The 27596-nt window shown below is 48.7% G+C and overlaps 1 protein-coding gene across 6 annotated transcripts in view; it reads left to right on the top strand.

Annotated features, from left to right (window-relative positions):
• Sipa1l2 (signal induced proliferation associated 1 like 2) overlaps nucleotides 1-27596 on the top strand; it is a 146166-nt gene that overhangs the window by 58744 nt on the left and 59826 nt on the right. For 5 of the 6 annotated variants that reach the window (XM_076916051.1, XM_076916054.1, XM_076916050.1 and 2 more), the window contains exons 3-5: nucleotides 15809-17528; nucleotides 25118-25251; nucleotides 26669-26857. In XM_076916051.1, the coding sequence (XP_076772166.1) occupies nucleotides 16049-17528; nucleotides 25118-25251; nucleotides 26669-26857 (1803 nt within the window). In that variant the 5' untranslated portion in view covers nucleotides 15809-16048. Of the gene's footprint in view, nucleotides 1-10571; nucleotides 10594-15808; nucleotides 17529-25117; nucleotides 25252-26668; nucleotides 26858-27596 lie in introns of those variants that run through there. The other variant, XM_076916052.1, reaches the window with a different exon arrangement.

Raw genomic sequence — 27596 nt, 5'->3', positions numbered from 1 at the left:
AACTATCAAACTCTGGGAATGTGTAAGTCAATAGCTCCTGCAGCCTCGAGGCCAGGATACACAACAAGCATGATTGTTGCAGACCTGTGTTGCTGCAAGGAAGACATCTCCCAATGTGGCAGTATCTGCTCTGTGTGTTAACAGAAGTACCATATTGTCAGGAAAAGAGTAAGTGCTTCGTTCTTCTTGAGTGCATTCCCATCACAGAAACAGCGTGGGGAGCCTTCGTGCCATCCTGAGCAGGAGTAAAAGCATCACTATTTTTAAGGGAGCGCAGCAGAAAGGCTTTGGTGGCACAGAGACTAGGAAAACAGTTTGTTAAAAATAGGACCTGAAGTGTAAACACTTGTTTCTTGGTCCCTCTTTTAGAACTGCTATGGGAAGGCATCATCTCTGGGGTCCTCGGATGAGCTTGTGCCAGTGTGTGGTGGCCATCTTTGTGCAGCTCGTGTGTTCAAGGGTCTGCTCGCTTGCAAGCTATGGCTAACTCTCAGATTTCTGTCCCTTTGCCTTGTCTTTGTGTCCTTCCCATGACTGCGTTCAAATGGCTCCTCCAGTTGTTACACATACTCACCAGAGGGATAGAAGCAACAACACACATTGATCCTCAGTGTACTGTTCCATGGTGTTTTTTTTTTCTTTTTTGAGAGCCATTGGTGATGCCGGTGAGATTGACAGGCTGTTTCTGCCCGCAGTGACTGTGACAGAGTCTCTCACTGGCCCAGAACTCATCAGTCCTCCTTTCTCTGTAGCATCAGGGTCTCGAGCAGGTGCTCGATGGCCAGCTCTTTCATGTGGGATCTTGGGTTCATTCTTAGGTCCTCACACTTACTTGCAAGGCAAGCACTTTAGTGACCGGCCGGTATTCCTGGCTCCCATTTGAAATACTCTTGAATGTCTCAGTGCTTGTGCATATTTTAAACAAATACAAGGTTTGTACCAGAGTGTCTGTCTTAGGCCACACTTGCTGTGTGTGTGTCTTGTGTTGTTATTGCCTTCCCTGTTAGAGGACGGGCCGGCCTGGGTGTGCAGTCTGCCTGTGTGGGTGTTAGCTGAATTGATAGAACCATTGGTGTTACCGGTGAGATTGACAGGCTGCTTCATCCCGCAGTGACTGTGACAACAGCTCCCAAAGTCACAGTCAGCTGTTTTCCAAATGCTTCTCAGAGTCCTTCTGGCTGGTAGTGCCACGCAGTCAGGGTTATTTCTTGTGCAAATGAAGGTGGTTGTGAGGCTCCTGAGGCTGGCAGTCCTGTTTGCCTAAGCTAAGCTACCCTGGCATTGAAATTTCTCTATTGGTTTGGAAAATATAGAAGAAGACAAAAAATACTCCAAGCCCAAAGCACTGTGATAAAGTCTGGCTCGCGGGTGACTGAATAAGAATGTTCACATTTAAAACCCTGAGAACAGTAAATATTTGACTCGCTGTAGCGCAGCCATCCCCCTGCGCTGCATCTTGGTTCTTTCAGCCTTCTGCCAGACTTCCAGAAAGCTGTTCCTGGGAGGAGTGAGCACTTTCCCTTGCCTGCAGCAAGGTGCCATTGGTGAACTGACGAGAGGCCTTATTAGTAAGGATTTACACACAGCAGGAAAAGTGGACAGACAGTAGCAACGTGTTCAAAGATTTGTATATCTGGTCTGCATGCCTGCCATGAAGAAATTCCTTATGGGTTTCCTCCATGAAACAGTTCACGAAGAGCCTCTGTATCTGCAGTTGGCTTCAGAATGATCCGGAAGCCTTCCTTCTTGCTTATCATTTATGATAACAAGGATATGGAGAGTTAGAAACAGAGATTCATGGTGGAGACAGTGGATAAAAGCATGTGCCGTCTAAGCCTGAAGATCTAAGTTCAAAGACCCCAGTGTGCTTGTAAAAGTTGGACATGACCACAGGTCATGACCCGTGACCCCGGCACTGTGGAAGGTGGAGTCAGGAGGATCACTGGGGTTTCCTGGATGCCAGACTAGTTCCAAGTTTAGTGAGAGGGCTTCGTTTCAAGGGACTAGTGTAGACGCTGATAGGCCAGGACACCTGGCATCCTCTGGTCTCGTGTGCATAATGGTGCCTGCACCTTCCCACATGTGCACACACCACACACATAAAACACACAATCAAGGTTAACATGAAGAAGAAGCAAAGTAAAGCTGATCGTAGTTTTGCATGTTCAAACCCCAAGTTCAAGTTGGACCAGCAGGGTGTTGGTTCATAAAAGAGTTTTTCCTCTTAAGTTTTACTCATCTGTCCCCAGTCAGGCCGACAGTGACCTCACTTATTCCAAACATCCGTCTACATAAGCTTTCCTCAAATAGGACACTGCGCTCGACACTGGGCCTTCTTGGCACCTCTGTGGCCTATTCCCTTCTGTAGCTGACAATCACCCCAAACTACCACAGATGCCTTGAAATGGGCAGTTTCCATTTGGGATACTTTGTGCAGCCCAAAGCAGGTGCCTTTCTGGGAAGAGTTAGAGCCTGCTGCTGGAAGAGCAGGCGGGTGGACGAGGAAGGGAAGACCCAGAGGAAAGCTTCAGCATGGAAGTGCTGGAGCCCGTGAGGTGCCTGCCAGGCAGAGCAGAAGCAGAAGTGTGGTCAGTGGCCAGGGCTCTGCTCCTATACCTCTTCTGGGGTAGTGCACGCTCAGCGTGCAGGGCTGGGTTCTGTACCCTCTGTAGTTACTACAGGCATCTCTGCTTTTTGCCTGTTTTCTCCATGCCTCTGGCTCTGCAAGGCCCCTTGGTCTCTGTGGAGGTGCATGCCCTCCACATTTACCTGCCTGAATCTTTTCTCCACTCCTGTGCTAATCCTACTTGCAGCCTTCCTCTCTGGGTGGACACCATCCCTGTTTGGTGTGTGTTCCACCTCCTTAAAGTTTGTCTGTGCACAGGCATTGTACTGTGTTCCACTTTGCATGTGGTCTTCACAAGGTGAGCAACTGTCTCTTCAGGGACACTGCTGCAGTGCTGGCTTGCTACCAGTCTGAACAAGGGATTAGTTCATGTTTGTTGCAAGAGTAAATGAACAGAGTGTCTTTATTGAGCTTGTTCTTGTTTGTTTGTGTCTTCTGTGAGTCTTCACACTGTGGGAAGGGACCTGCCACACAATAGAGCCATTTGGGTTCCAAGTTCATTGTGAATTGAGCTAAGGCTGCCAGGAGACAGGAAGAACGGAGGGAGGTGGTTGTTTGCAGATTGTGCTGGTCTCAGGGTTGGGGGTGGGGCTCCTCTGTTGTGCCTGCTCATCCTGCAAGCCCAGCACAGCTCCAGAACAGTTCTGTCTGTGCCTCATAGAAGTCATTAAAGCCAGAGAGGCTCTGCCTTTCGCATCTCTTGATTACTGCACTAATATTCATTTGAGTATTTATTTTCCTTTTGCTCAAGTAATTACGCTGTAGCAAAGCTTGACTGTAAAAAGTGGATTATGTAATTACCTCTCTAGAAAATTGGCTTTCAACTTGCACTTGGGATTAGTGTTTGAAAAGACTGAGATTCTGTTGTGGGACACATGCAGGGTCTTTCCTGGGCTGTTGTGTATCTCTGAACACATCTGCACAGCATAGGTGTTCGATGGCCCCTGTGATATCATTTAACTTGGGGGGTTACCACATATGTCCAGAGTCCAAGCAGTTAGAAGAGTCAAAAGGGAAAAACAGAAAAAAATGAGATTTATTTTATGTGGCTATATCGGGAGGAGGGATAAAGAGATCCAGGAAAACCCTCAAGTCTGTCTTTGGGTTCCTAAAATGAGATTAAGTCTAAACAGGATGTTCATATCTCAGCAGCCAAAATACAGGAGAGGCCCTGCCCACCACAACCACGCTCACTGACCCAGCTTTCTCTGGGCTTCGGTTGCATCTGTCAGGTGGATTGACAGTTATTAGAGCTGTGTGAAATCATTTTCTGCTTCTTAAATGGGAAGACGAGCCTGGAGCCTCCTCAGTCACACATTCTGGGCAGACAGGTTAGGAGCCTTTCATGGTGCACAGGCAGGTCATGGGTCTTTTCCACATGGTCTTAAGGAAACAGAAGAGAGACTGAGAGAGGAGAGGATTGTAGACAGAAGACTCTGTCTCGGCTGGGTCATGGTTGGCTCATACTGTCTCTGAAGGGAACTATGTTTGAGTTACTTTGGTATTTTGACATGGGGTGTCATATAGCCCTTCCTACATAGCTGAGGTTGGCCTTGAACTTCTGATCTTCCTGTCTGTTTCCTGAGTGCTGAGATGTGGACTCCACTCCCAGCTTTCATGATATGTTCTGAGAACTGGGTAGACACTGATGGGTCTGTTTGTTTGTTTGTTTGTTTGTTTGTTTGTAATACCATTCTCTCTTTTCCTAAAGTAATTGAACTTACAAAGGTTTTTACATTGAAGGAAACAATCTAGATGCTTGAACCAGCAACTATGGTACGGGGAAACTTTGCCTGCTGTGTATCAGATAAAGGATTAATGTCTAAAATATATGATAAACTAAAAGAAATTCAACACCTGAAAATACCCAGTAAGTCACAGACACCTCTCAAAAGGAGAAGTGTAGATGACCAGAAATATAGAAAAATATCCACCATCTTGCACAGAACATGTCTTACAAGGCAGGGTTCATCAGACAAATGATTAAAAGACAGCCCAAGAATAGAGGCTTAGTCTTAATTCTGAAGGTTAGCTGGGGCCCAGGAGAGACCCTTGGTTGCTTCCTTCAGAGGGATGAAGGTCTTTCCCCCAGGACCTTGAACTAGTTCTTGTAAGAGTGAACTGTTGGAGGATAGAATCCCCATTCAGAGCTTCTGGCTCCCCTGCTCATCCTTATCCCATGCTTAGAAATTTCCAGAATTGGAACTAAGCTTCCCCCTCTTAAGTACCCAGCTGCAGGAACCTCATTTTAGTAACAGAAAGCTGACTGGGCTCCCTAAGACATCTGGGGGAGCCGGCCTCTTCTCACGGCCTTCTGGGGATGCTGGCCCTCTGCCTCTTGTTTCTGTCCGAGGTCTTGGATATGTGTGTATGTGTTCCTGTGTCTGTGCTGGGCAGCCCATGTGAGCATGTGTGGAGTAGGCCAGACAACAACCTCCTTCAGGATCTGTCACTCAGCCTGAAGCTCAGTGATGAGGTTAGAGTGGCCCTGTGATGGAATTTGAGAAGCAACTCCTGCTGTCTTCACATGCATGTGTGCACTCCTGTATACACACAATGTAAACAAGCAAGTAAATGTCGTAAAGAGTTAAGAGTGACCGAGCAAATTACCTAATGTGGATATCTATCTAGCCTACATGTGCATGCACACGCACACACACATGCACACGCACACACCAGCCTATACACACACACATGCCTACATATACACCCATACAACACACACACATATGCATATACACATGCTGGAAAAAAAGGAATCTTGCCTCAACTTCTTATGTGAGGATTACAGATGTGAACCACATCCTGCCTCTGTTTGGGTTCTTTCTTTAGGCAGTTGCATTTTATCAGAATAGCCACATATTCTAGCTTAGGAACACGTTCAGGATAGGGACAGGAGAAATGGTTCCTTCCCAGCTTATGTGTACGTGTAAGTGTTCTTGTCGTTCTTGTGGGTTTCGAAGGCAAGCTGACCACTGTCATACAAAGATGAGTGTGTGGCTCCCACGCGGTGCCCTGCATATTCTAGTCCAGCGCTGCCATCCAAAAGTCAGGTGTTATTGCCAGGTGATAGCACATCCTCTGAAATCACAGAATTTGGGAGGCTGAGACAAGATAATTGCCATGAGTCTGAGTCAGCCTGTGCTACGTACTGAGTGCCAGGCCAGCCAGAGCTACAAAACGAGACTCTCTCTCAGAAAGAACTAAGGAAACAAATCAGGATGTTAAGAGCAGGTATGAAAAGCCAGTAGTGAGAACCTGCAGATCTGACAGCTGCTACAGAAGGGCCATCTGATTTCGGAGCCTGTGTGGTGACACTACAGTGCTGCCTCCTGCAGCGCAGTCTGAGCACACAAGCACGTAAAGGTTCCCTAGAATAGCTTCTTGCTGATTCTTGGACAGCTTGGCTGCTTCTCTGGGTCTGCGGAAATAGTAGGTGGTGAAGCCTGGTTTTGTCATATGCAGTCTCCAGTGTGTACAAACAAGGTGTGTGTCACTGCTCACAACCACACAGGGAGGAGTGTGTACAGACAAGGTGTGTCACTCACTGCTCACAACCTCACAGGAGGAAGAGATCTGCAGTTTTCTTGGGTTTCTCTCTCCTTTCTGTCATCATCTCCCTTCCTCCTGAGGTAAGAGAAGCCGCACCTGTCTCAGGCTGACCAGCCTCTCACTTCCTCTCCTTGATTGGAAACAGTGGAGAAGCTAGGCTGCTCAGCTGTGTGGACACAGGAGATGGGGTCTGACATGTCCTTTCTGTCAGCTCACTCTTCTGTCACTTGTGAATCTCTTTGCGGAAAGGTTGGTTATTTGTTACTTTTAAAGTAACGTGATTATAGTTCACACACAAAAGGGAACACATAGCCAAGGACTTCTGTGGCATTGATTCTTGGAAACTATCCATGCAGTTTTATAGTGTGTGGGCTGTCTCTTCGTTCTGCTAAAGCCTGTTGTTTACTAGCCTGTGTTTATGTGTGCCGCATGTGTTTGTGTCTGCTGAGGCCAGAGAGGGTGTTGGATCTCCTGGAACGAGAGTTACAGACAGTTGTTAGCTACCCAAAGTGGGTTCTGGGAATCATACTCAGTCCTCTGGAAGAGCTGTCTGTGCTCTTAAGCACCAAGCCGCCACAGCCCGGGGATTGGAGGGTTAATTTAATACCTGTTTTGGCTTATCCTGAGAGCTTTTGTTAATGACAGGTACCATGTGAAGCTGCTGGGGGGAACTTGTCCCTCAGTATTGTGACCAAAGAGGTCTGCAGAGCTGAGACTTCATCCTCAAAGCCACACGGTAGCCTTAAGTGTCTGCAACTTCTGGGCTCTGTCAGATTTCCTCTTGTTCTCTGTATAGGTATCTCATGTGGGCAACACTGTATGCCTAAAACATTGGAATTTTTGTGTCTTGGCTACCAATACAGAGCTGTGTGGCTATCAGAGACTATTGTTTGGGACAGGAGGTGGGAAATTTCTTTGGCCATACTGAGAGAGACTGAGTTGTTCTAGGTAGTGATGACTGGTCTCTGTTTCCCTCCCTTTTGGGCTCCATCCTTGGGGCACCAAGGCCCAACTTGTTCTCTGCCAGCCTTGACTCTGACCTAGAAGCCAGAGCACCTCCCACCCCAATCCCATCCCCCAGAGCTGGGGACCCTGTCCAGCTGCAGTGCCCCCATCCTCAGGAGAGAACTGTGCAGTCTCAGCAGTCATAGCCTGGGTAGAAGGTCAAGTCTTTATGTGGCGTCTGGGGATGTTCGGTGTTAATAGATTCCTGTAGAAGTGTGTTAGAACTGAGGTAGGAGTCGGACACTGGAGGAGCCACTCAGGATTTCTCTTTCTCTTGTAGACATGTTTCCAGGTGTTTGACTTGTAAAAACTATGATTCTGATTTTGGGAAGGGGTGGGGGGAGGACACATTTTGCCAATGAAAAGCATTAAAATTCAGGCTTCTGCCCGTGTCAGATTTTGTGCAAAAGACATTTTACAGTCAAACCTGGAAAACGTGGAAATAGAGATTTATAATGGAAATGCTGATTCAATTTGAGCCAAAGCCAGACATTTCATGAGGGAAAATTAGATTAAACAGTAGATGCTTAGAGGGGCCTAAAAGGCCCATGTTACACATGCTTCTCAGGTGTGTTCGGGTGCTTTCTGTGGTGAGCAGGAGGTGGCTCCTCCATGTCTGAGGCCTTTATTAAACATCCTTTCATCTGTCTTTGGACTTATCAGTCCCCAAAACGTATGGTATGCAGTCTGGTGATTCTGAACATTCCTGTAGGATCAAACTGGATGTTGTGGGTGGAAGTGATTGCGTCCTGTCATGGTGTGCTGTCTTTATGAGTTTAAAAGGCCATTTAGATGGTGACCATGGGGCTCCCAGTTACCACTGACCACTTAGCTGTGAGGGCAAGGAACTCCCGAAGAGGCACTCTCCCTGTGGGCTAGGGGGAAAGGCTTCCTGCTTGGTTGGACCTAGCCATCCTGGGCCTCTACCCTGACCTGAGTGAGGTCAAGGCTGTTCCCAAATGTGCCCTCCCATGCCAGGGATGCCTGCCTACCTCAGTCTGCTGTAGTCTTCTGGATACACAAACATTCCTGATTTTGACAAAGTCCAATTCCCAATCATTGTCTTTGGCTGACAGTGCTGTTGGTGCTTTATCCAGGAGGTTGCTGCCAAGCCTGCGCTCACACTTCAACTTCCGTGAGCAATATTTCGTGTGTGTGTGTGTGTGTGTGTGTGTGTGTGTGTGTGTGTGTGTGTAGGTTAGGGTTAGTGTGTGTGTGTAGGCCAGAGGTCAACATTACACACCTTTTTCAGTCATTCTCCTCCATAATGTTTAAGTCATGGTCTTTTACTGTCCTGGAGTTTTCCCATTCAGTGTGGCTGGCCACTGGGCCAAGGGATCGTCCTGTCTCGACACCCCCAGTCACTCCTGGTGTAAGTCATGTGCCATGAAGCATGACTTTTATGTGAGTGCAGGACAAGCACCTTCCCAGCCATCTCTCTAGACTCATTTGTCTTCTGTGAGTCTATAGTTTTTGCACTTTTCTATTTAATCGTTTTGAGTGGTTTTTATATGTGGAGTTAGGTAGGGTCCAATTTTATATTTTGCATGTGTATATCTAGTTTCTTTTGTTGGAAACGTCTCTCCTGTTGGATTATTACAGTGCATATTGAAGGAGACTTGATAGTGCACCTGAGAACATTTCACAGAGGTAACTTCTGAAAGACTTGCTGTATGTAGGATTTAAATAGTCAGACACATAGACAAGGATAGGGAAGAAGGTCTTGCCGGTAGGAGGCATACAGAACACCCTGGATAATAACATGAAGTTAGCCGTGTGGACACAGAGACAGGAGGCCAGGCCCTGGCAAGGATCGGGATAGGTACAGTGCTCCATGCTGACTTAATCAAGCAGGCTTTCTTCTGAGGGAATATGAGGGTCCAACCAGGTTGGTGGCAGCTGGAGCAGGGAGGGAAGAGAAGCATGTCTCAGGGAAGGCTGGGTGGTGAACTTGACAGGCTGTGGTTGGATGTGGACTTGATGATCTGTATGAGAACTTGCTGTGACCGTGTTGGGCAAGGGCTCAAGAGGCTGGACCAAAGCACGAGCAGTCACAGTGCAGATAGGAAGCATTGAGTGAAAGGGCTTTTGGGTTGTGGGTTAAGACTGAATCATCAGCATAGGGAGGGTGTGTGGCATCTCCAGGATGCATTCAGAATTTAGAGAAGGCAGCTAGAGACAGCTGGAACACCAGCATCTGCAGGAAGCCCCAGGAGGAGGAGCCAGCAGGCGATAAAAAGAAGCAAACTAGATTTTCTGTGTCTGACCCATGTGCTATGATACTGCTCCCTGCTCCATCCTGGCACCTGGGGCTGCAGCCTTATAGATTTAGATGTAAGTTGATCATGAGTTCCAGCCCAGGGCCAGACACAATTTTGAGAAGGGACTTGGGGTGTGGGGCAGCAAAGGGGGGACAATTTGTATAACAGTCTGGGGCCCTGCCCGTCATGTGAAACTAGCATCCCATCTGAAAAACCTGTGGCTCAGGTTCCCTTGTTTCCCTTGCTCCTCCAAGGCTGTTCATCATAAGGGGCTCTCTAGGGATTGAATATTTCCAGGTTCATCATAAAGTCGTGAACTCTGATGCAAAACATCCTAACTGTACCTTGGGGATCTGCTGTCTTGAAGCCCACACTGGGGAACGCCCCCCGACCCCACCTCCCAGTAACACAAGGCTTGCCTAAGGAACTGTGGATATAATGCCAGTGTGAGCTTTCTACCAAGGTAGAACCCATGTGTAGTTTACCTCATATTGTAAAACTCCAGAGTGAGTTTTGCATTTTTGTGGCCATGTTAACATTGCTACCTGATCCATATTTTGTTTTTAAAAGTCTCTGAATGAAGCACTTATTTTCCTGCCAAGATTTAACAAAAAAGTTGTCATACTCTGATTGAATTTGCCTGTCACTAATGGTTACTATTTAATAACAGCTGTCTTGACTACTTTTATCATTGCTGTGACAAATGTCTGACAAAGTCAGTTTAAGGAAGGTTTTAACTCTTTGGAAAGTCCATCATGGTGGGGAGGCAGGCTCTGCTGTGTGTGTGAGCAGCCATGGTGGGGAGGCAGGCTCTGCTGTGTGCACAGCTGGTCACACTGTATCTCATTAGTCTGGAAGCAGAGAGACAGAAATGCCGGTGCTCAGCTCGTTTCCTTGTTTTTCTTCTGTTTAGGACCCAGCTCATGGATGCTGCTGTTCACATCCCAGAGGGATCTTTCCTCCTCAGCTAAATCTCTCTGAAAATCCTCTCAGGGGAAGGCTCAGAGGTGTATCTCCTAGGTGATTCCAAATCCAGTCAGGTGGATAGAGAAGATGAACCACTATGAAAACCCATTTCTCAGGTCACTACACATCTACATGTGCATTGGAGGTTGTCGGATGAGCATACTGAACATCTGGGTGGCTCAGGTGATAGACTTCAGAGGACGCCACAGCCTAGTTCTTGTCCTTTTGGACACAGGGAGAGTCAGCGTGGGGTGGGGTACCTTTGTTTCTCTGCACGTTCCTCAGACCTTCTCTGATTGGATTCTGCTGTGGAGAATAAGCATTTCCCCATAGTTTCCCTCGTATTATCAATGTGCTATATAATTTTAACCACTCTTTTCTATGAATGGGACTCATAATGTGTGCATTTTGTGGGTTTCAACCATTTGCTACAGCTGCAGTCCTGATAGAGGCTTGATTATAAGCACAGTATTAGTCTTTAAGACTCACTGATGTCTCAGGGAAGACGTGGAAGTGCATCTTATTTACTGACAGCTGTACTCCAGCAGCGAGGTGCTGTGCTTCTGTCTTGTCCTTCTCTGATGAATACCTTGGGTATTAGCTGAGGGCCAATCCTTCTCGGGTTCCCAGTCCCCGAATTTGTCCTTGAGCTGTCTTCCATTGCCCTCCCTAGCTTCTCACTGCAGGTCTCCTGCTCATTCCCAGGAGTCCACACAGCTTCCTTTTTCTTTTTTTCTAATGTCCACAGACAGTTGGTTGTTAACTTTTTTTTTGTTTGTTTTTTGGTTTTTGGTTTTTTTTGGTTTTTTTGAGACAGGGTTTCTCTGTGTAGTCCTGGCTATCCTGGAACTCACTCTGTAGACCAGTCTGGCCTCGAACTCAGAAATCCACCTGCCTCTGCCTCCCAAGTGCTGGGATTAAAGGCGTGCACCACCACCGCCCGGCAGGTTGTTAACTTTTGATAGACAGCAGAAAGCATAGAACCTGACACCGTGCAAGACTCATTGTAGCTGGGGATGTAGTTGGTAGAGTCACTCACCTGACAAGCACAAAGCCCTGGGTTCTATCCTCAGCATAAAGTGTGTGTATGGAACAGTCTTCCCACACTGGAGAGGTAGAGGTAGGAGGGCCAGGAATTCAATGCCATCTTTGGCTACATTAGTGAGTTTGAGGCTAGCTAGTGCTACTACTACTACACACACACACACACACACAAAACAAAACACAACAGATAGAGGGAAGGAGGGAGGGAAGGGGATAGGGAAGGAATAGCTGTAAGGATAGGGGGTGGAGTGTTCTTGATATTGAAAATGAGCGTGAGAAGGAAAACTAATAATCTCCGGAGGCCTGTGTCTCCCCCTTCCCTCAGCGTCAGTGACTGGACTTGGGAACTTGGAAGCATGAATTTATTTATCATTTACATAAGAAAACATTTGTCTTTATGTTACCCCTAGCAGGACAGAGTAGGTTAGAAGGCTATGTTAACTAGGTACCCATTCAGTGCCGGGTATACTTCATAACATACCTTCTTGATATGTCAGTGCCTTCCTTTCATGTCTTGTAAGGAAATGTGCTAGGACTTATCATCTTAGCCCCCAAATTTGCCAATATGCTATCAAAGCCAGTGTTTGTGACAAGCCAAGAAGAGCAAGCACATGGCTGATCATAGGAAGAAGGTTGTAGAGACTTCTTGTCTCAGGCTTTTGCTCCTAACTCTGACATGAAGCTTGAGGGATGGAATACCAAGTCCCCTGTTTTCCACAACATCTTTCGTTGTAATGGAGCTGTTCATAGCATACATTGGGAGTGTCTTCTGTTCTACCTAACAGAAGAGGGTTCTGCACGGCCCTCAGGCTCAGAGACCCATGGCAGATATGCTCTGGGGACTGTTGATTGCTTGCTTCTCTGGGACTCTACCTTGCCAGGGGGAGTTGCTGGGATGTGAATGAACAGAATGAAGGGTGGCAGCCTTTTGCCGTCTACAAGTTGGGCTGTCTGCAGCTCATTTGGCTGGTACCTCAGTGGGATAGGATGCCCCCTTTACAGAATGGAATAGCTGCTGGGTTTTAAGTTCGTAGTCATTGTAAGGGTCTGAGAAAAAGCATGTAGCAGTAATATCCTGTCATGTAATATAATATAGTAATATTATAATAGTAATATCCAATCGACCTTGTAAACATATATCTGTAAAGTTATAGTGAACCAAAGTCTCATGTAGTCCAGACTGACCTCAGATTCATTATGTATCGGAGGTGACCTTAACCTTCTGCTCCTACAGCCTTCCTTCCCCAGTGGGTTGAGTGCACTGCCATGCCAAGTGGTGTGCAGAGGTGGGATCAAACCCAGGGCTTCATGAACACCAGGCACAAACTCTACCGACTGAGCTACATCCCCAGCCCTGAACTCTTACAGTTAAAGCCAGTTTAGTAGAGTCTCTTATTATCGAGTGTTAGCAGCTGATGCATTCCTTTAGTTATTTGTTGATTTGCTTGTTTGTTTATTTATTGATTTTTGCTACATTTACCACATACTAGAAACTGTACTGATCCCCACAAAAGAAATTGTGAGCAAAATGATGTAACCCTGAACCCATGGGGCTGCTTTGAATGGAGATTCATACGGAGAGAATCAGGAATCTGCTATAAAGTACAAAAGAGAGAAAGTAGCCAACACCATGGGAACCTGGTGCAGGAGGAGGCTGATGCTGTGGTCAGCTCTGCCCAGCAGCTGGTGCTTCAGTTAGAGGGCGCAGCTCAGACAGCAGCCTAAAGTGTGAGGGAGCTGGAAGACTCAAAAGGTACTCGGTATGATGTAGTTGAGACACAGCATAGAAAGTAGGGCTGAACAGAAGACAGAGATGGGAGAGAACACCACACTGGAGAGCCACACAGAGAGAGGGAAGAGGACGAGGGGGAGAGCTCACACACACAGCACATGGAGCCTCACCAGCATCCAGAGTTCTGTCACACAGCTATTTGCCCAGCCAGGAAGATGCTAAGTAAGACTAGCCCCTAATTTTTATAGCTTTGTGGCTTATCTTGCTGGCCAACATCTTGTCCTCACTAGTCCTAGGCATGCTGCTAATACTTGACATGATTTAGCGGGTCTGTTGGTTGACGTGGCTTTAGCGGGTCTGTTGGTTGACGTGGCTTTAGCTGGTCTGTTGGTTGACGTGGCTTTAGCGGGTCTGTTGGTTGACGTGGCTTTAGCTGGTCTGTTGGTTGACGTGGCTTTAGCGGGTCTGTTGGTTGACGTGGCTTTAGCGGGTCTGTTGGTTGATGTGGCTTTAGCGGGTCTGTTGGTTGACGTGGCTTTAGCTGGTCTGTTGGTTGACGTGGCTTTAGCTGGTCTGTTGGTTGACGTGGCTTTAGCGGGTCTGTTGGTTGACGTGGCTTTAGCGGGTCTGTTGGTTGACGTGGCTTTAGCGGGTCTGTTGGTTGACGTGGCTTTAGCGGGTCTGTTGGTTGACGTGGCTTTAGCGGGTCTGTTGGTTGACGTGATTTAGCGGGTCTGTTGGTTGACGTGGCTTTAGCGGGTCTGTTGGTTGACGTGGCTTTAGCTGGTCTGTTGGTTGACGTGGCTTTAGTGGGTCTGTTGGTTGACGTGATTTAGCGGGTCTGTGAGGTAGCCGAGCCTCAGCACTCCCCACTCCTCTCCAAGAGACCCTGTTTGACTCAGCTCTGCAGTGCTGGAGTTGGGCTCCTTATGGGCTGTGCAGGGATCTTGTGTATTTTCCCACTTTGTGTCCTACATGTTAGTCCTTCAGTGTGTGCAGGACATGAGGAAGAAAGGAGGATAGGAAGAGCATCTCAGAGAAGGTACCAGGGAGGCCCTTAGCATTTCATAGGTGTTTTGTCACATCTTTGTTAGGAATAAGTTTCTGTTCTTTTCAGTGCCAGTGAATCTATTTGCATTTTCCATTCCTGGGTCAGTTTGGAGAAGTTATGTTTTGCTAGGACATTATTGGTTTTTTATTTTTGTCACATGGCTGTTTCAGGCTTCTCTTATGCTCGAATCAACATCGATGCTTTGGATATGTGTCCTTCGTGCCTTCCTTCTCATCTTAGAGCCCGTGTGAGGGTAGGAGGCTTTAAAGAGAAAGGGTGTGGGGGCACACTCAGGCATGTATGTGTGGATGTGTGCCCCCGGAAGTGCTCTTGAGAGGCCAGAGGTGTACAACACCTCACTTCCTTTCCCGCCCCCCCCCCTTTAGTTTTTGAGACAGATCTCTTACTGAACCCAGAGCTTGAAATTTTGGCTGGGATGGCAAGGATGGCTCCTAGATCCACCTGTTTCCATCTGCCAGTGTTGAAGCTACAGATACTTCAGTCATGACTGCTTTTACATGGCTTCTCAGGATATCAATGCAGGTCCTCATGCTGTCATATAAACACTTTCACCCACTGAGGCAGCTCCCTAGCCAGCATATATTTTTAAGTTTAAATTTTTATTGTCTGTAAAAAGCAGCCATCCAAAGAACTGATGGGTTCTGTGGAAGCCTAGTTCACAGAGTCAAATGTGATTCAGTGGAAGAGGGCCAGAATGTTTGCTTTTCTGCTGTCACTCACTTGGTTTCCAAGGACTGTTTCATAAGAGTCTAAATTGTATAGGAAATAACAGCAATTCATAGCAGTCTGCAATCCTTTTAAAAATAGTCATTCTAGGTGATTGAGAAGAGGCAGCCATTCCCTTGTGTCTGAGAACACAGGTCAGGATATCTGTCTGTGCATCTGCTTGCATCTTCTCCCTCCCTCCATTTGTCACATCCTGAGATCCCTTATCTTCTCGGTTACGTAATGTCTCTGGGGTAAATAGCATGAGGCCATGCGCAGACAGATAGCTTTTTTTAGTATTGGGACAAAGCAGCTACTACTCTAGGAAAATGTCTGCATTTCTCAAGAATGCCCATCTATTCATCTTGGCCACCAGGAGCTTGCCCAAAAGTTCTCAAACTGTTGAGCTGATTGAGATTTTTAATCTTGGCCAAATGAACTGTAGTTGGATACTTATGGAAGGGACAAGAGCTATTTCGTTCTCAGGTTGATGATTAAGTCACCTAGCCTGTCAAAGCTGAGAAATTATGCAGTGTTAGTAAAATTTTGTATAAAGATAAAATAAAGAGATATCAAAAGGTACATTTGATTTGTTCTGCTCCATACATTTGTATCTTTTCCTGTGTGGTGCCTGTAGTGAATCCTGCATCCTACGAAAGTTTCCTTAAGAGTTCCAGTCAGCCTTGCATAACAGGATAGTCAGGCACGCCTGAGCTGTGAGACAGTGTAAGGAGGGTTGATATCAGCAGAGGCAAGGGTGAGAGATGAGAAATCAATCGCCTGTAGACTGGTACTGACCTGAACTGTGTCCGTCACAATCGACTGTTCTCTGTCTTCTAATTCAGGTGGACAGCTAGCGGACAGAAGGATTGAATGCAGCGCTGCTGAAGCTGGGACCGTGTCGCCACAGCCGTTGGAAAGGTCACTTGTCGTGGCTTCGGAGAAACCATGCTTTGAGGATGCTGTTTGCTTTTGGTGAAAACAGCAGCCAGCCTTTCTGTCTGTGTTTGTTACAGTGTTGTGTGATATCCATGGAGGGAAGTTCACACCACTATTGCTGATGACGGCTTCTTGCCTCTGTGGATATGAGTGATCCAAGGCCGTCACAGGCAGAGAAGCACAAGCTTGGCAGAGCTGCCTCCAAATTCAAGGACCCTTCCAGAATCATGCAGTCTGATGATTATTTTGCTCGGAAATTTAAAGCCATCAATGGCAGCATGGGACCTGCTACTTTAAACACTTCCAGTCCGAGTGAGGGTGGGGGAGGTGGGGGTGGGCCAGCCAATGGTACCCCAGCAGTGCCCAAGATGGGCGTGAGGGCCAGAGTGTCTGAGTGGCCTCCTAAAAAGGACTGCTCCAAGGACCTGGCTTGCAAGATGCTGTGGGAGAGCCGGTCTCAGTCCAGCTACGAGAGTGTCACCTCTATTATCCAGAATGGCCAAAATGACCAGGGTGACAGGCAGCAAGAGGAGCAGCTGGACCTGGACTTTGTGGAGGCAAAGTATACCATTGGAGACATCTTTGTCCATTCTCCCCAAAGAGGGCTCCACCCCATACGACAGAGGAGCAACAGTGACATCACCATCAGTGACATTGATACGGAGGATGTCCTGGACCAACACGCAGTCAACCCCAACACTGGAGCGGCCCTGCACAGGGAGTATGGAAGCACCTCCTCTATTGACAGGCAGGGTCTGTCTGGGGAGAATGTTTTTGCCATGCTCCGAGGGTACCGAATGGAGAGTTACGACCCTAAAGTGACTGGCACCTTTGGGTTTCCCGATTTCTTTCCCTGTGACACTGCCATCTCCCCCAGCCTCCACGCTGCAGCCCAGATTTCCAGAGGAGAGTTCATCCGCATCTCAGGGTTGGACTACATGGACGGTGGCCTCTTGATGGGGAGGGACAGAGACAAGCCCTTCAAGCGCAGGCTAAAGTCAGAGTCTGTGGAAACCTCACTCTTCCGAAGACTTCGGACAGTCAAGAGTGAGCACGAGACCTTCAAGTTCACTTCCGACCTGGAGGAGGGCCGCCTGGACCGGGGCATCCGCCCGTGGAGTTGCCAGAGGTGCTTTGCCCATTACGATGTGCAGAGCATCCTCTTCAACATCAATGAAGCCATGGCCACTAGGGCCAGTGTGGGCAAGAGAAAGAACATCACCACGGGGGCCTCGGCAGCATCACAGACTCCAGGAGGCCCAGCTGGAGGCTGCGAGTCCCCGTTGGGCAGCAAGGAGGACCTCAATTCCAAGGAGAACCCAGATGCTGATGAGGGCGATGGGAAGAGCAATGACCTGGTCCTCAGCTGTCCGTACTTTCGCAATGAGACCGGTGGGGAGGGCGACAGACGGATTGCCCTCTCTCGGGCCAACTCAGCCTCTTTCAGCTCTGGGGAGAGCTGCTCCTTTGAGTCCTCCCTCAGCTCACACTGTACCAATGCAGGTGTCTCTGTCTTGGAGGTGCCGCGGGAGAACCAGCCCATCCACCGGGAGAAGGTCAAGCGCTACATCATAGAGCACGTTGACCTTGGGGCCTACTACTACCGCAAGTTCTTCTATGGCAAAGGTAGGTAGAGTCCCTGGCTTCCTGTGGGGACTCTGGGCCTCTTCCACACTGCTGTGTTACTTTAATTCCCTCCTGGGACACACACACACACACACACACACACACACACACACACACCCTCCCCAATGTCCTAAGGACAAACCAAGGTACAATTCCATCAGCATTCACTCTGGAGAATCAGTGAGCGAGTCCATTAGCCTTGCTAACAGAGTGCAGGTAAGGAAGGGGCTGTGAGCAAGGTGGCCTTATAGCAGCTATGTGGAAAGGCATTCTGCACCCAGAATGGATGACTCCGATGGCTACACAGATGGGAACCTCTTCCCCAGTTCTTGCCCCATTCTTGTACTTTAGCCCTCTCTGAGTTAGGGCAGAATTAACACACAGCTGATGGGTGGATGACTGAGTATTGAGGTAAGGGGCCCTCACCCTCCCTGACATTCCTTATACAAGATATCAGTAGTCCAAAAGCCCAGCTGTGACAGTGTTTTGCAAGCAGGCACCTCTGATCCCATGGCAGCGGTTTGGCTCAGAGGATAGTCCTGCACAACACACCGTGATCAAAATACACAGCACCTGAGAGGCAGCTTAGGAGGAGGAATGACTTGTTCTGACATGGTTTCAGGGAGTCCAGGCCATAGTCAGGTGTCCCTGTGTTCTTGGAGTGGACATGGGTTATGTTATGCAGAGAATTTTTTAATTGCACAGTGGACAGGGAGGATCAGACAGACGGACTGAGGATTGGGTATCATTTTCAGTGACACAACTTCAGCTCTTCCGACTAAGTTCTACTTGTAAAGTTTCTAGGGCCCTCCAAAGTAGCCCTGGCAGCTACAGAGCCTGCAGGAGACATTGAAATCATCCCAGTCCCGGCCACTGCCGGGGGCCTTACTGCTTTAGAGCAGCTTCCTCAGGGTTCCAGGGCTGTGGCCCAGGGCTTGGGATGTTCTTGGTCAGGAGTCGTCCACTGCAGCCTGTGAGAGCCGCTTCGCCTGTCCGTGCTGACTCCGTTCTCACCGAGGACATGCTTCTTCCCTCTGACATCAATGCTATTTAAACTTTACCCTCTTACTAAGTGTCCTGTGGTTACATCTGTCCTGTGTTGTCCTCTGTGTGGCTCCTTACACTGGGTAACTGTGGGTTTCCCACCATTCTCTGCTCTTGCCTCCTTGTTAATTCATAGACTGGATGTACCAGAGTCCCACTGAAAGGATTCATGAATTGCCCAGACATGTGTGATTTTGAAGCAGGATCACACAGGCAGAAATACAGTTAGAGTTCCTTCTGCTGGTATTACGGACGTCTTTCATATAGTATAGAATAAATTATTTTCACTTTTCTCTGACCATCTGTAACATAGGCTTTGTCACCAATATGCTCCTTTCCCTGTTCCCAACTCTCCTGTTTGAGTTCAGTCCTTGTCGCAGGAAAGCTCAGAATCTGACTGACACTCCCATGCGGTGCCCTCCCTGGGGTAGGAGCGCACAGACCTGTGGAACTCTGGAAATGAAGAAGACAGTTAGTTGCTTTTGGCTTTCAAAACTGACCTCAGAGAAACAGGCTTCCTCCCCAACACTGTTGCTATAGCTAGAAGCTGGCACATGACATCAAGCCTGTAAGTGGCTCATCCTCCAGGCAGCTGAGTGGTGGAGAGTTGGGCCATCAGGAGGGAAGATTCTCTGGTCCTGTTGTGCAAAAGCTTAGCAGCTCCGACTCAAGTGCGGCTCACATCCAGAGTGTGTGTGAGGAGCCACCCTGACTGTTGGCACCCCACTGTTGGACTTGTCTGTCACTTGTTGTAAAGGCCTCTCTGTGGTGACCTTTGCCCTCTCTGATTGATGATGCAGACGCTGGAGAGCGTCGGAAGCAACACTCTCAATTATTTAGGTTGGTAAAGAAATAATCAGCTCCGAGTAGCAGCTTGTGTGAACGCGCCCGAATGCATGGTGAGGGGATGCAGCCGTGCTGGCTAGCAGTGCCAGACTTTTAGACTCATCTCTGATTGGGGGCTAGGCCCAGGACCTAGGAAGTAGCTGGAAAGCTGAGTTCTAGACTGTTCTGTAAAGACCACAGAATGAGGGCATGCACTGGGAGGAAGGCCCTGGTTTTTCACTGGGAAGAAGCCTGATAAACCCCTGAGGAGGGAGTGGCCTCAGAGGAAAGCTGCTGGGGCAGAGGGGACACCTGCTTCCTTAGGCCTGGCTCTTTGCCTGTGACCCAGTGTGACTTGAGATAAAATTGACAGCAGGAGTCATTAGGGACCAGACATTGGTGGCCAGAGTCCTGAGGGTTCAAGTGTACAGACTAGCTTAACTCCAGCACCTCAGTCACTGCAAAGGCAGAGCGGGTGCTCCTACAAGCTCACTAGCAATTGGACAGCAGTGTGGTTAAAAACAGAAGCACCAGGAGACTTTCGGCCTGTGCAGAAAGCTGCCTTCCCAGTCAGTCCCCTTTGAGAGCTCTTCCCTGTCTCTGAGGGGACCTGCTGATAATCTCTTTCTTGTTCCTTGTGGAACTCCTGGTCCTGTGGGTTGTCTCCTGCATAGGCTTTGTAAGGTCTGTGCCACTAGCATGCATAGATGGCTCTTGATGCCAAGATGTGTCCCAGGACAGTCACTAAAGGATGTGAACCTGTCAACCAGGAAGTAGCTGGCCACCATAAACAGAGCTAGCCAGCAGCATGACCTGTCCAAACAAGTCCTTCTGCATCCTCCTGCGGTCTGAAAGGATGAGCAGGAGAGTCAGCCTGCCCACCCGGCAGTAATACCGTCCCTCCCTGGCTCTGCTGATGCCCTTCGCTCCGCAGTGGCCCCTCGCTGGGGGTCTCCTTGGTGGCACAGGCCACTTGGAAGAGTCCTAAACTTCACACCAGATGGGTTCTGCAAGCACCACAGGCTCAGCTCTTGACACTTTGTTAAACAGGGATGTGTTTCAGGGAGGATGGGGCCAACAGCTGTGAGCCCTGCTCTCCCTCCATGCTCTCCTTTCTGTGCTCTTCTTCCTGTGCTGTCCCTTCATGCTCTCCCTCCATGCTCTTCCTCCATGCTCTCCCTTCTGTGCTCTCCCTTCTGTGCTCTCCCTCCATGCTCTCCCTTCTGTGCTCTCCCTCCATGCTCTCCCTTCTGTGCTCTCCCTCCATGCTCTCCCTCTGCCTCCTTAGCTTCTTCCCTGCTGCCATGTTGAAATACTCTGACAAATGCAACCTTAGGGAGAAAGGGTTTATTTTAACTCAGTTCGAGGTAGAATCCATCGTGGATGGGAAGTCTAAACACCAGGAGCTTGAAGTAGTCAGAAAACAGAGGAATGAATGGGAGCCAGTCACTGGTGTGTCTACTTCATTTTACCCAGCCCAGGAGTGGCCCCACTCACAATTAAGGTGGATCTTCCTATGTCAATTAATATAATGAAGATGGTCCCCCACAGGTGTGCCCACAGACTCGTCTTTCAGGCAATCCAGGTTTTGTCAGGTTGACAGCGCTAACTTCAAGCTCCCTTTCCCTCCGTCTCCTTCCCTGCCTCACCTTTTCTTCTGTCTTTCAGTCTTCCCTTTCCTTTCTTCTTCCCCAGCTCCTTACTTCTTCCCCACCTCCTTCCTGTATAGAATGGCACCTGACAGGACGCATTTGACTGTCTTCAGGGTCTGAGGCGACTTGGAAGGAGCGGGGGCAGGAGAGTTTCAGAGTGGCATGAGCTCCCTCACGGTGGCAGTGGCACTGCTCAGACTGAGCTGCTCCAGGGGAGCCTCTTACTGTCCGGGTTCACATCTCCATTATTTTTGACCACTGCTTCCACCCAGCTCCCTTCTTCCAGCACTGGCCTGCCTCCGCAGCACTTAGGATGAGGGTGAGCCAAAGAAGAGAGGTCCCCTGGGTTGGAGCTGGAGCTGCTTGCACAGCACCTGCCTTCCATGCCAAGGCCCTAAGCTCAGTGGTCAGTCTGATAAACAAAATCCCTGCACCATCCCTCTCTCCCGTCTCAACACCATGATGCTATTTAGTGTCTGGAGGACTCAGGAACTGCCCCTTTGCCACGGCTGAAGTGCCCATCTATGGTAGCTACAGCTTGGAAGTCCATGCTTGATAACCTAGCACTATGGATGGGCCAGGTGGAGAACACTCATGGATTCCTAGCCCACCCAAGTCCATCTTTAAAATGAGCTAATGATTCAGGGACATTCTGCAAAGGACTTAGAACAGTGCCTGTCACACTGCACAGGCCCCTGCATTCTTACGTGTGTGTGTGTGTGTGTGTGTGTGTGTGTGTGTGTGTGTGTCCGTGTCCTTCTCTCCTGAAAGAGGCCATTGTCTCTGCCACACCCGGACACAGAATTAAAGGCAGCACTTTGTTTTGATGGTTAAGAGATGAGAGAAGAAGGGAGCTGGGATGAGCAGGGAGCCTGTCTGGTGAAGCTGCCACCTGGCTCCACACACACTCACCCCAGTGTCACTGATGCTGGCCTGAGGGTTGAGGGAAGGGCATGTCTTATGAATCCCCTGAACTCTCTGCTGAGTCAGTCATGACTCTTTCCTTTGAGTTTCATGTCCCCGCCTTTTCTTCCCATTTTATAGAGACAGTGACTAAAAGGTAGTTGGGCACTGTTAAATTCATTAGGGTGAACAGAGTGCCACCTAGCAAGAATACTATTCTATGACACTGTTGATGCTCTCTGCCCACCCTCTTTCCCTGGCCCTCATCACTGCTGCAAACAGGTCCATTGAGTCCAGGAACTCATAGCAAGAGGAACTGCACAGATGACCTGGGACTCTGGCACCAAGGGACAGTGCCAGGCACTTGCTCCCCTGCTCAGGCAGTGAGGGTGCAGGGAGTCAGTTGTTGAAAGGCAGAGAACCTGCAAGCTGCTTTTTAGGATACAGGAGTCACAGGCTTCAGAGGCATGGGGGACATGGGTCCTGGGGCGCGTGGCTGCTATGATCTTGCCATGTGCTTTACCACAGGCACTAACTGCCTGGCAGAGCTGCCTCGTCCATCTCTTCAGGCCCATGGACTCATTGGCGACTTACCCATTAATCAATCTTCCTTTTAAGATACTGCAGAGTCTAGAAACAGCCTTGGGCTGGGGGCCTGAGCGCCCCGGTCCGCTGTCTTCCTTTCCCCCATTCTTGATGGAACAGCCAGGATACAACACCAGATACTGCGACTCTCATTCCCACACTGCAATCTTGTTAACCACTTTTTAAAATCCTGTTCTATTGTATTCGTGTGATGTGTGGATTTTCATTCAACTTATCAACAGCTTCCTCGTGGTTTCCACCCTGCCAGGGAAGGATTTCATTTGATTCACCCCTGAAACAATTTTATGGAAATCATCAGCTCATTGGTTTAGAAATAAGGCCAGGCTGTGGGGGGCCAGGGTTTGAATGCACACAGCTATGAGGGGCTTGCTTGTGAGCCTCTGTCCAGAGTGGCAGGGCTTCTCTGAACAGAATTAACACAGATCTTTCCTGAAAGGGATGCAGGATGTCCTTTAAAAGAGTTGCCTTTGTTCCCTCTGGGGAAGTGGGGGAGGGGACAGAGCATAGACTGTTCACATCTTCACGGTCTGTGGGCATGCTCTATATAGGAGCTGAGCTAGGCAGCATGTTCTCAAACCTAGGGAAATTTTAATTTCTTTAGAAACACATGCAGGCATTCCACAGACTTCTTACTGAAACTAAAAGCACCACCAGGAGATTCCTAGCAAAGACTGGTGAGGCAGAACTGCTGTGGGGTCTGCAGGCACAGGTGCCTGTGAACCATGGGGATTTCACCTCCACATCTGCGTTCAGAAGTGCAAGCATGTGAATGAGTCAGAGGTAGAGCCAGAAATGAAAGCAAGATGTGGCTGGGACATGGGTCCGCACGCAGGGAGGTGAGAGGGCACCTTCCTGTATCCTCTGCTCACTGGCTCTATATGCTTCAGTCACTAATGCATGTCAAGAGAACAAGACACACTGAAGTGACCAGTTAACATCCTCGTACTGTGGTTTTAAACTACTGATTACACTCACAAATGGCTTCTCAGCTTCTTCAAACCTGATGTGTGTTTGGTGACACTGTTCTACCCACTGTCTTGGCTGTCGGCAGCACATACTGTATCTACCACACAGGCTTTCTCCAATTTGAAGCTAATCCACCTTCACCCCAAAAGTAGCCTCCTTTCAGTTTCTGGCTCCGCCTGGTTCTAGAACAACTGAGTATCTGTGTTACACTAGTCTGATCCCCAAGCAGTATAAAACAAATGGCCTGCATTTCAGAACCAATTTGTGCAGTGTTGGCTGGAGTGGAGCAGGCAGTTGCCCCTTTGGTGACTTCAGATCTCTCCAGAAGTTCTCAGAGCACAAAACCACAGCTAGGACCCTTGTGAGCTTCAGGCTTCCCAAACTCAAAAACTGAGAGTTGGGCTAGAGTAGCTGAAACCTGGAAGGTGGCATCAGAGGGGTGAATGTGCAGCTTTGTGTAAGGGCAGGGAAAAAAATGAGGGGTGAAGGATAGAACCCCTGGAGCACTGACCAGGCTGTGAGTGGTTTGCAGAGGATGAAGGAGCAGTTCCTGAGGTCCCAGCTACCCCTGTTCTGCGTGACTCGCCGTCTGATGTGGCTGCTGACAATAGACAAGCTCTTATCCTGTGTCAGTGGGTATATGGCAGTTCCTCTGTTTGGCAAGGCCCAACTGCCTCTGCTATGCTGTGCTAAGATGGGCTGTTCTAAAGTATGGAAGCTACCATGAGACATAGTGACTCCTCATTGTTCTGTAGTCCAGAGGGTTGTCCATAGAGCGGGGAACACCCATCACTAGGAAGAGAATCACATTGTGAGTGAGGATTGCTTCCTTGAATGTTCCCCTGTGTCCACACTGGTAAATGTCCCCTCCCATGTGGCTATTATACAGAAGAATGCAGGCTGGTGACCGTCCATTAGAAAGTGTGTCCTGTGACATCCTCTGCTTGGTAAATGGGACATCCCAAGGTCCATCCCTGCCATGGGGTTGTGTGACTCAGGTGTTTTTTCAAGGACCAGGGATTTATGGGAAAGAAAAGATGAACTGACAGCTTGGCAGAGGGAATTACTGAATTTTTAGGAGCAGTGACCTTCACAGCCCAGAAACCATCATGTGCTTCCTGTCTCTAAATTTCTCCTTAGACACTAGGGACAGTTTAATGACATGGTGACCTTTGCCACTCCACTGATGGCTAAGATTACTCTGGCTAGTCTGAATGGCTCATTGGGTAACCTCAGGCGTCTCATTCAGTATGAGAAGGTCACCTTCCATATGGAATAGAGCAGTGCAGACTCCTTGCCCCTCCCCCCTCCACTGTGTGAGGATGCTGACCCATCTTCCTAATGGTGCTATCTGCAGAACAGCAGCTTTGAGGTGGGACCCTCAGCATGCTGTGACAGTGCAAAGCAGAGTAGGAAAACAGAGAGGTAGCCCATGAGACGACACCAACTAGGTAAGCTTGTCTAGATCCGAAGCCAGAAGACCCCAGCTGTGGGAAGGATCATGGTGTAGCCTTGTGGCACTGTTCTGGGACTTACTACATGGATTGCTGCTATAGCGTCACTCTCTCCTGAATCTGCTGTTTTGACTCTCAGAGCACCAGAACTACTTTGGAATAGATGAAAATCTTGGCCCTGTGGCTGTCAGCATCCGGAGGGAGAAGGTGGAAGACCCCAGGGAGAAAGAAGGGTCGCAGTTCAACTATAGGGTGGCCTTCAGAACAAGTGAGGTAAGAAGCTGCTGTTGGTCATTGCCACACTACTTACGTCATCCACTGAGGACACTGAGAGGTGGTTATGTGGTTTCATCCTAAGTAAAACACTTGGAAGCCCCTATTTTGGGTCTCAGGTGACCACAGTTTCACCGAATTGCATGATAGGACAGCATGGTGAAGGTGGACAGTTCTGGGGCTGAGACATAAGAACGGATGTGATCTACACAGTTCCCATCAGAAGTAATAAATGAGTTTAAAACTAAATGCAAAAGATGGGGCAGCATGCAGTGGGGCAGCACGCAGTGGGGCAGCACGCAGTGGGGCAGCATGCAGTGGGGCTGGCATAACCAAGGTGACCACACTACAGAGAGCAGCTTTTTGTGCCCCTGGGCTTCATACTGAGTAACAACTGAGGTCATTACACACATTGGGCAGCTAAACAGCAGACACCAGCCACCCTAAGGAATCAGGGTCCCCGCACAGCAGGTCTTGGTCTTTTGGCTCACATAATCAGCATGGGGCCTATTTGGCATATCTTCCAGAATGTGTCAGCTAACCACTTTAGGTCAGACAGAAAAAGAGGCCTTTCTACTTTCCTCTGCTTCTTTAAGCATGCTGACACTGTGCCTCAGCTGGTATTTGCAGATGTCCTGCTGAGCTAGACTGACTGGGTGCTAATGCTGATGACCTGAGGCTGACTATGTTCATATGTGCTAAGCCCTTTTCTTGAGTGACAGCTTTGAAAATAGACCTGTGCAGACTAAAGGTTAGGATAGTAATTGAATTTAAATAATTGATGAAACCAACTGTCACACTAGTCACCTTCCTTCCATCTATTGACAGCATGGCTAGTGTGTGTGCCATGTGTCTCTGGATGACACTCGGTTCCCAAGGTCAAGCAGTAAGATCCCTTGGACATAGGGCAGTGTCTTTCCCTATCATGTCAGCCTAGAATGGTGACCTAGGTGTCTTCTATACTTTTCTATTTCTGTAAAGACACCATGACCACGGCAGTATAAAAGAAAGCATTTGTTGGGGCTTATGGTTACCAAGGGTTAGAGTCCATGATCATCATGGTCGGAACCATGGCAGCAGGCAGGCGTGACAAGGGTTAGAGTCCATGATCATCATGGTCGGAACCATGGCAGCAGGCAGGCGTGACACTGGAACAGTGGCTAAGAGCTCATATCCTTGATGTATAAGCAGGAGGCAGAGAGAGGGCTAACAGAAAGGCTGGTTGTCTGCTGAAGCTCTGGCTCCTGTTTGTCTCAGCTCCTCTGATGTCTCCCCATCCCTCTGTAGGGATGTTGTTGATAAACAGCATGTTCAATTTATGTTTTCAGATGGAGTGCCTCATTTCCATTTGATAAACTATTTGATCCCCTTGAGAATAATGAGCAGCAAGTACTAATGGGAGTCTCATTTGCCACAGCTTACAACTCTGAGAGGAGCAATCCTAGAAGATGCTGTCCCGTCCACAGCCCGGCACGGCACCGCCCGGGGCCTGCCCCTCAAGGAAGTCCTGGAGTATGTTATCCCAGAGCTGAGTATTCAGTGTCTGCGGCAAGCAGCCAACTCCCCCAAGGTCCCAGAGCAGCTGCTCAAGCTGGATGAACAAGGGGTACGTACAGCATGTGACCAGAAAGCTCATGCAAATCTGGACTGCACACTTGAAAATGAAACTCTTCATTTGTATAACCCCACCTCCAGACAAGTCTTTGGCTGGCTTTGAACTCAGAATCCTCCTGCCTCAGTCTCCAAGGTAGCCAGAATTATAAACATGAACTGTCACGCTAGATTTCTCATGTTCTTTCCTTTGAAACCATTTATAATTAAGACCTTCAAATGAAGTATGTGGCCCCAAAAACCACTTTAGCCAATTCCACAGAGGCTTCATTTTTCCCAAACCCATGTGGTTTTGCTTTGTGGGAACAGACCACAAAGCCTGTAGCCTGCCGTGTTCTCACGGTGAGGCAGGTGACTCATGAGACCATAAGCCAGGCAGGTCCAGAAGTAATGCCCAGCGTTGTGAGCCCTTGGGGTGACACTGTCTGGGAATTGGATGTCCTGGAGGCAGTTGTGGAGGCAGGCTCCAAGTGTTTCCTTGCTTTCTCTTCTGGCTTTGCCTTGCTGACGTGGCTTTATTTTGTGAGGACGGGTAGACATGAGCATCAGCTGACCTTTCTGCTCTGACAGCTCCTTGGGTGTCATGGACATAAAGGGCTGTTGGGAAATCACTGTTGAGGCTGTTTACTCCTAAAGAAGATGCTGTTTGCCCCCACCCAGCTGACTCCACCCTTCTAACCCTTCTAACCGGAAACCGCTGTTGCTGTTTACTTTCCTGAAAGCAAATCTGCCTG

This window comes from Arvicanthis niloticus, chromosome 18 (assembly GCF_011762505.2).
Source record: "Arvicanthis niloticus isolate mArvNil1 chromosome 18, mArvNil1.pat.X, whole genome shotgun sequence".
In the NCBI taxonomy this organism is placed as follows: Eukaryota; Metazoa; Chordata; class Mammalia; order Rodentia; family Muridae; genus Arvicanthis; species Arvicanthis niloticus.
Note: the sequence above shows the minus strand (reverse complement) of the source record. Positions and strands in the feature narration are given on the sequence as shown.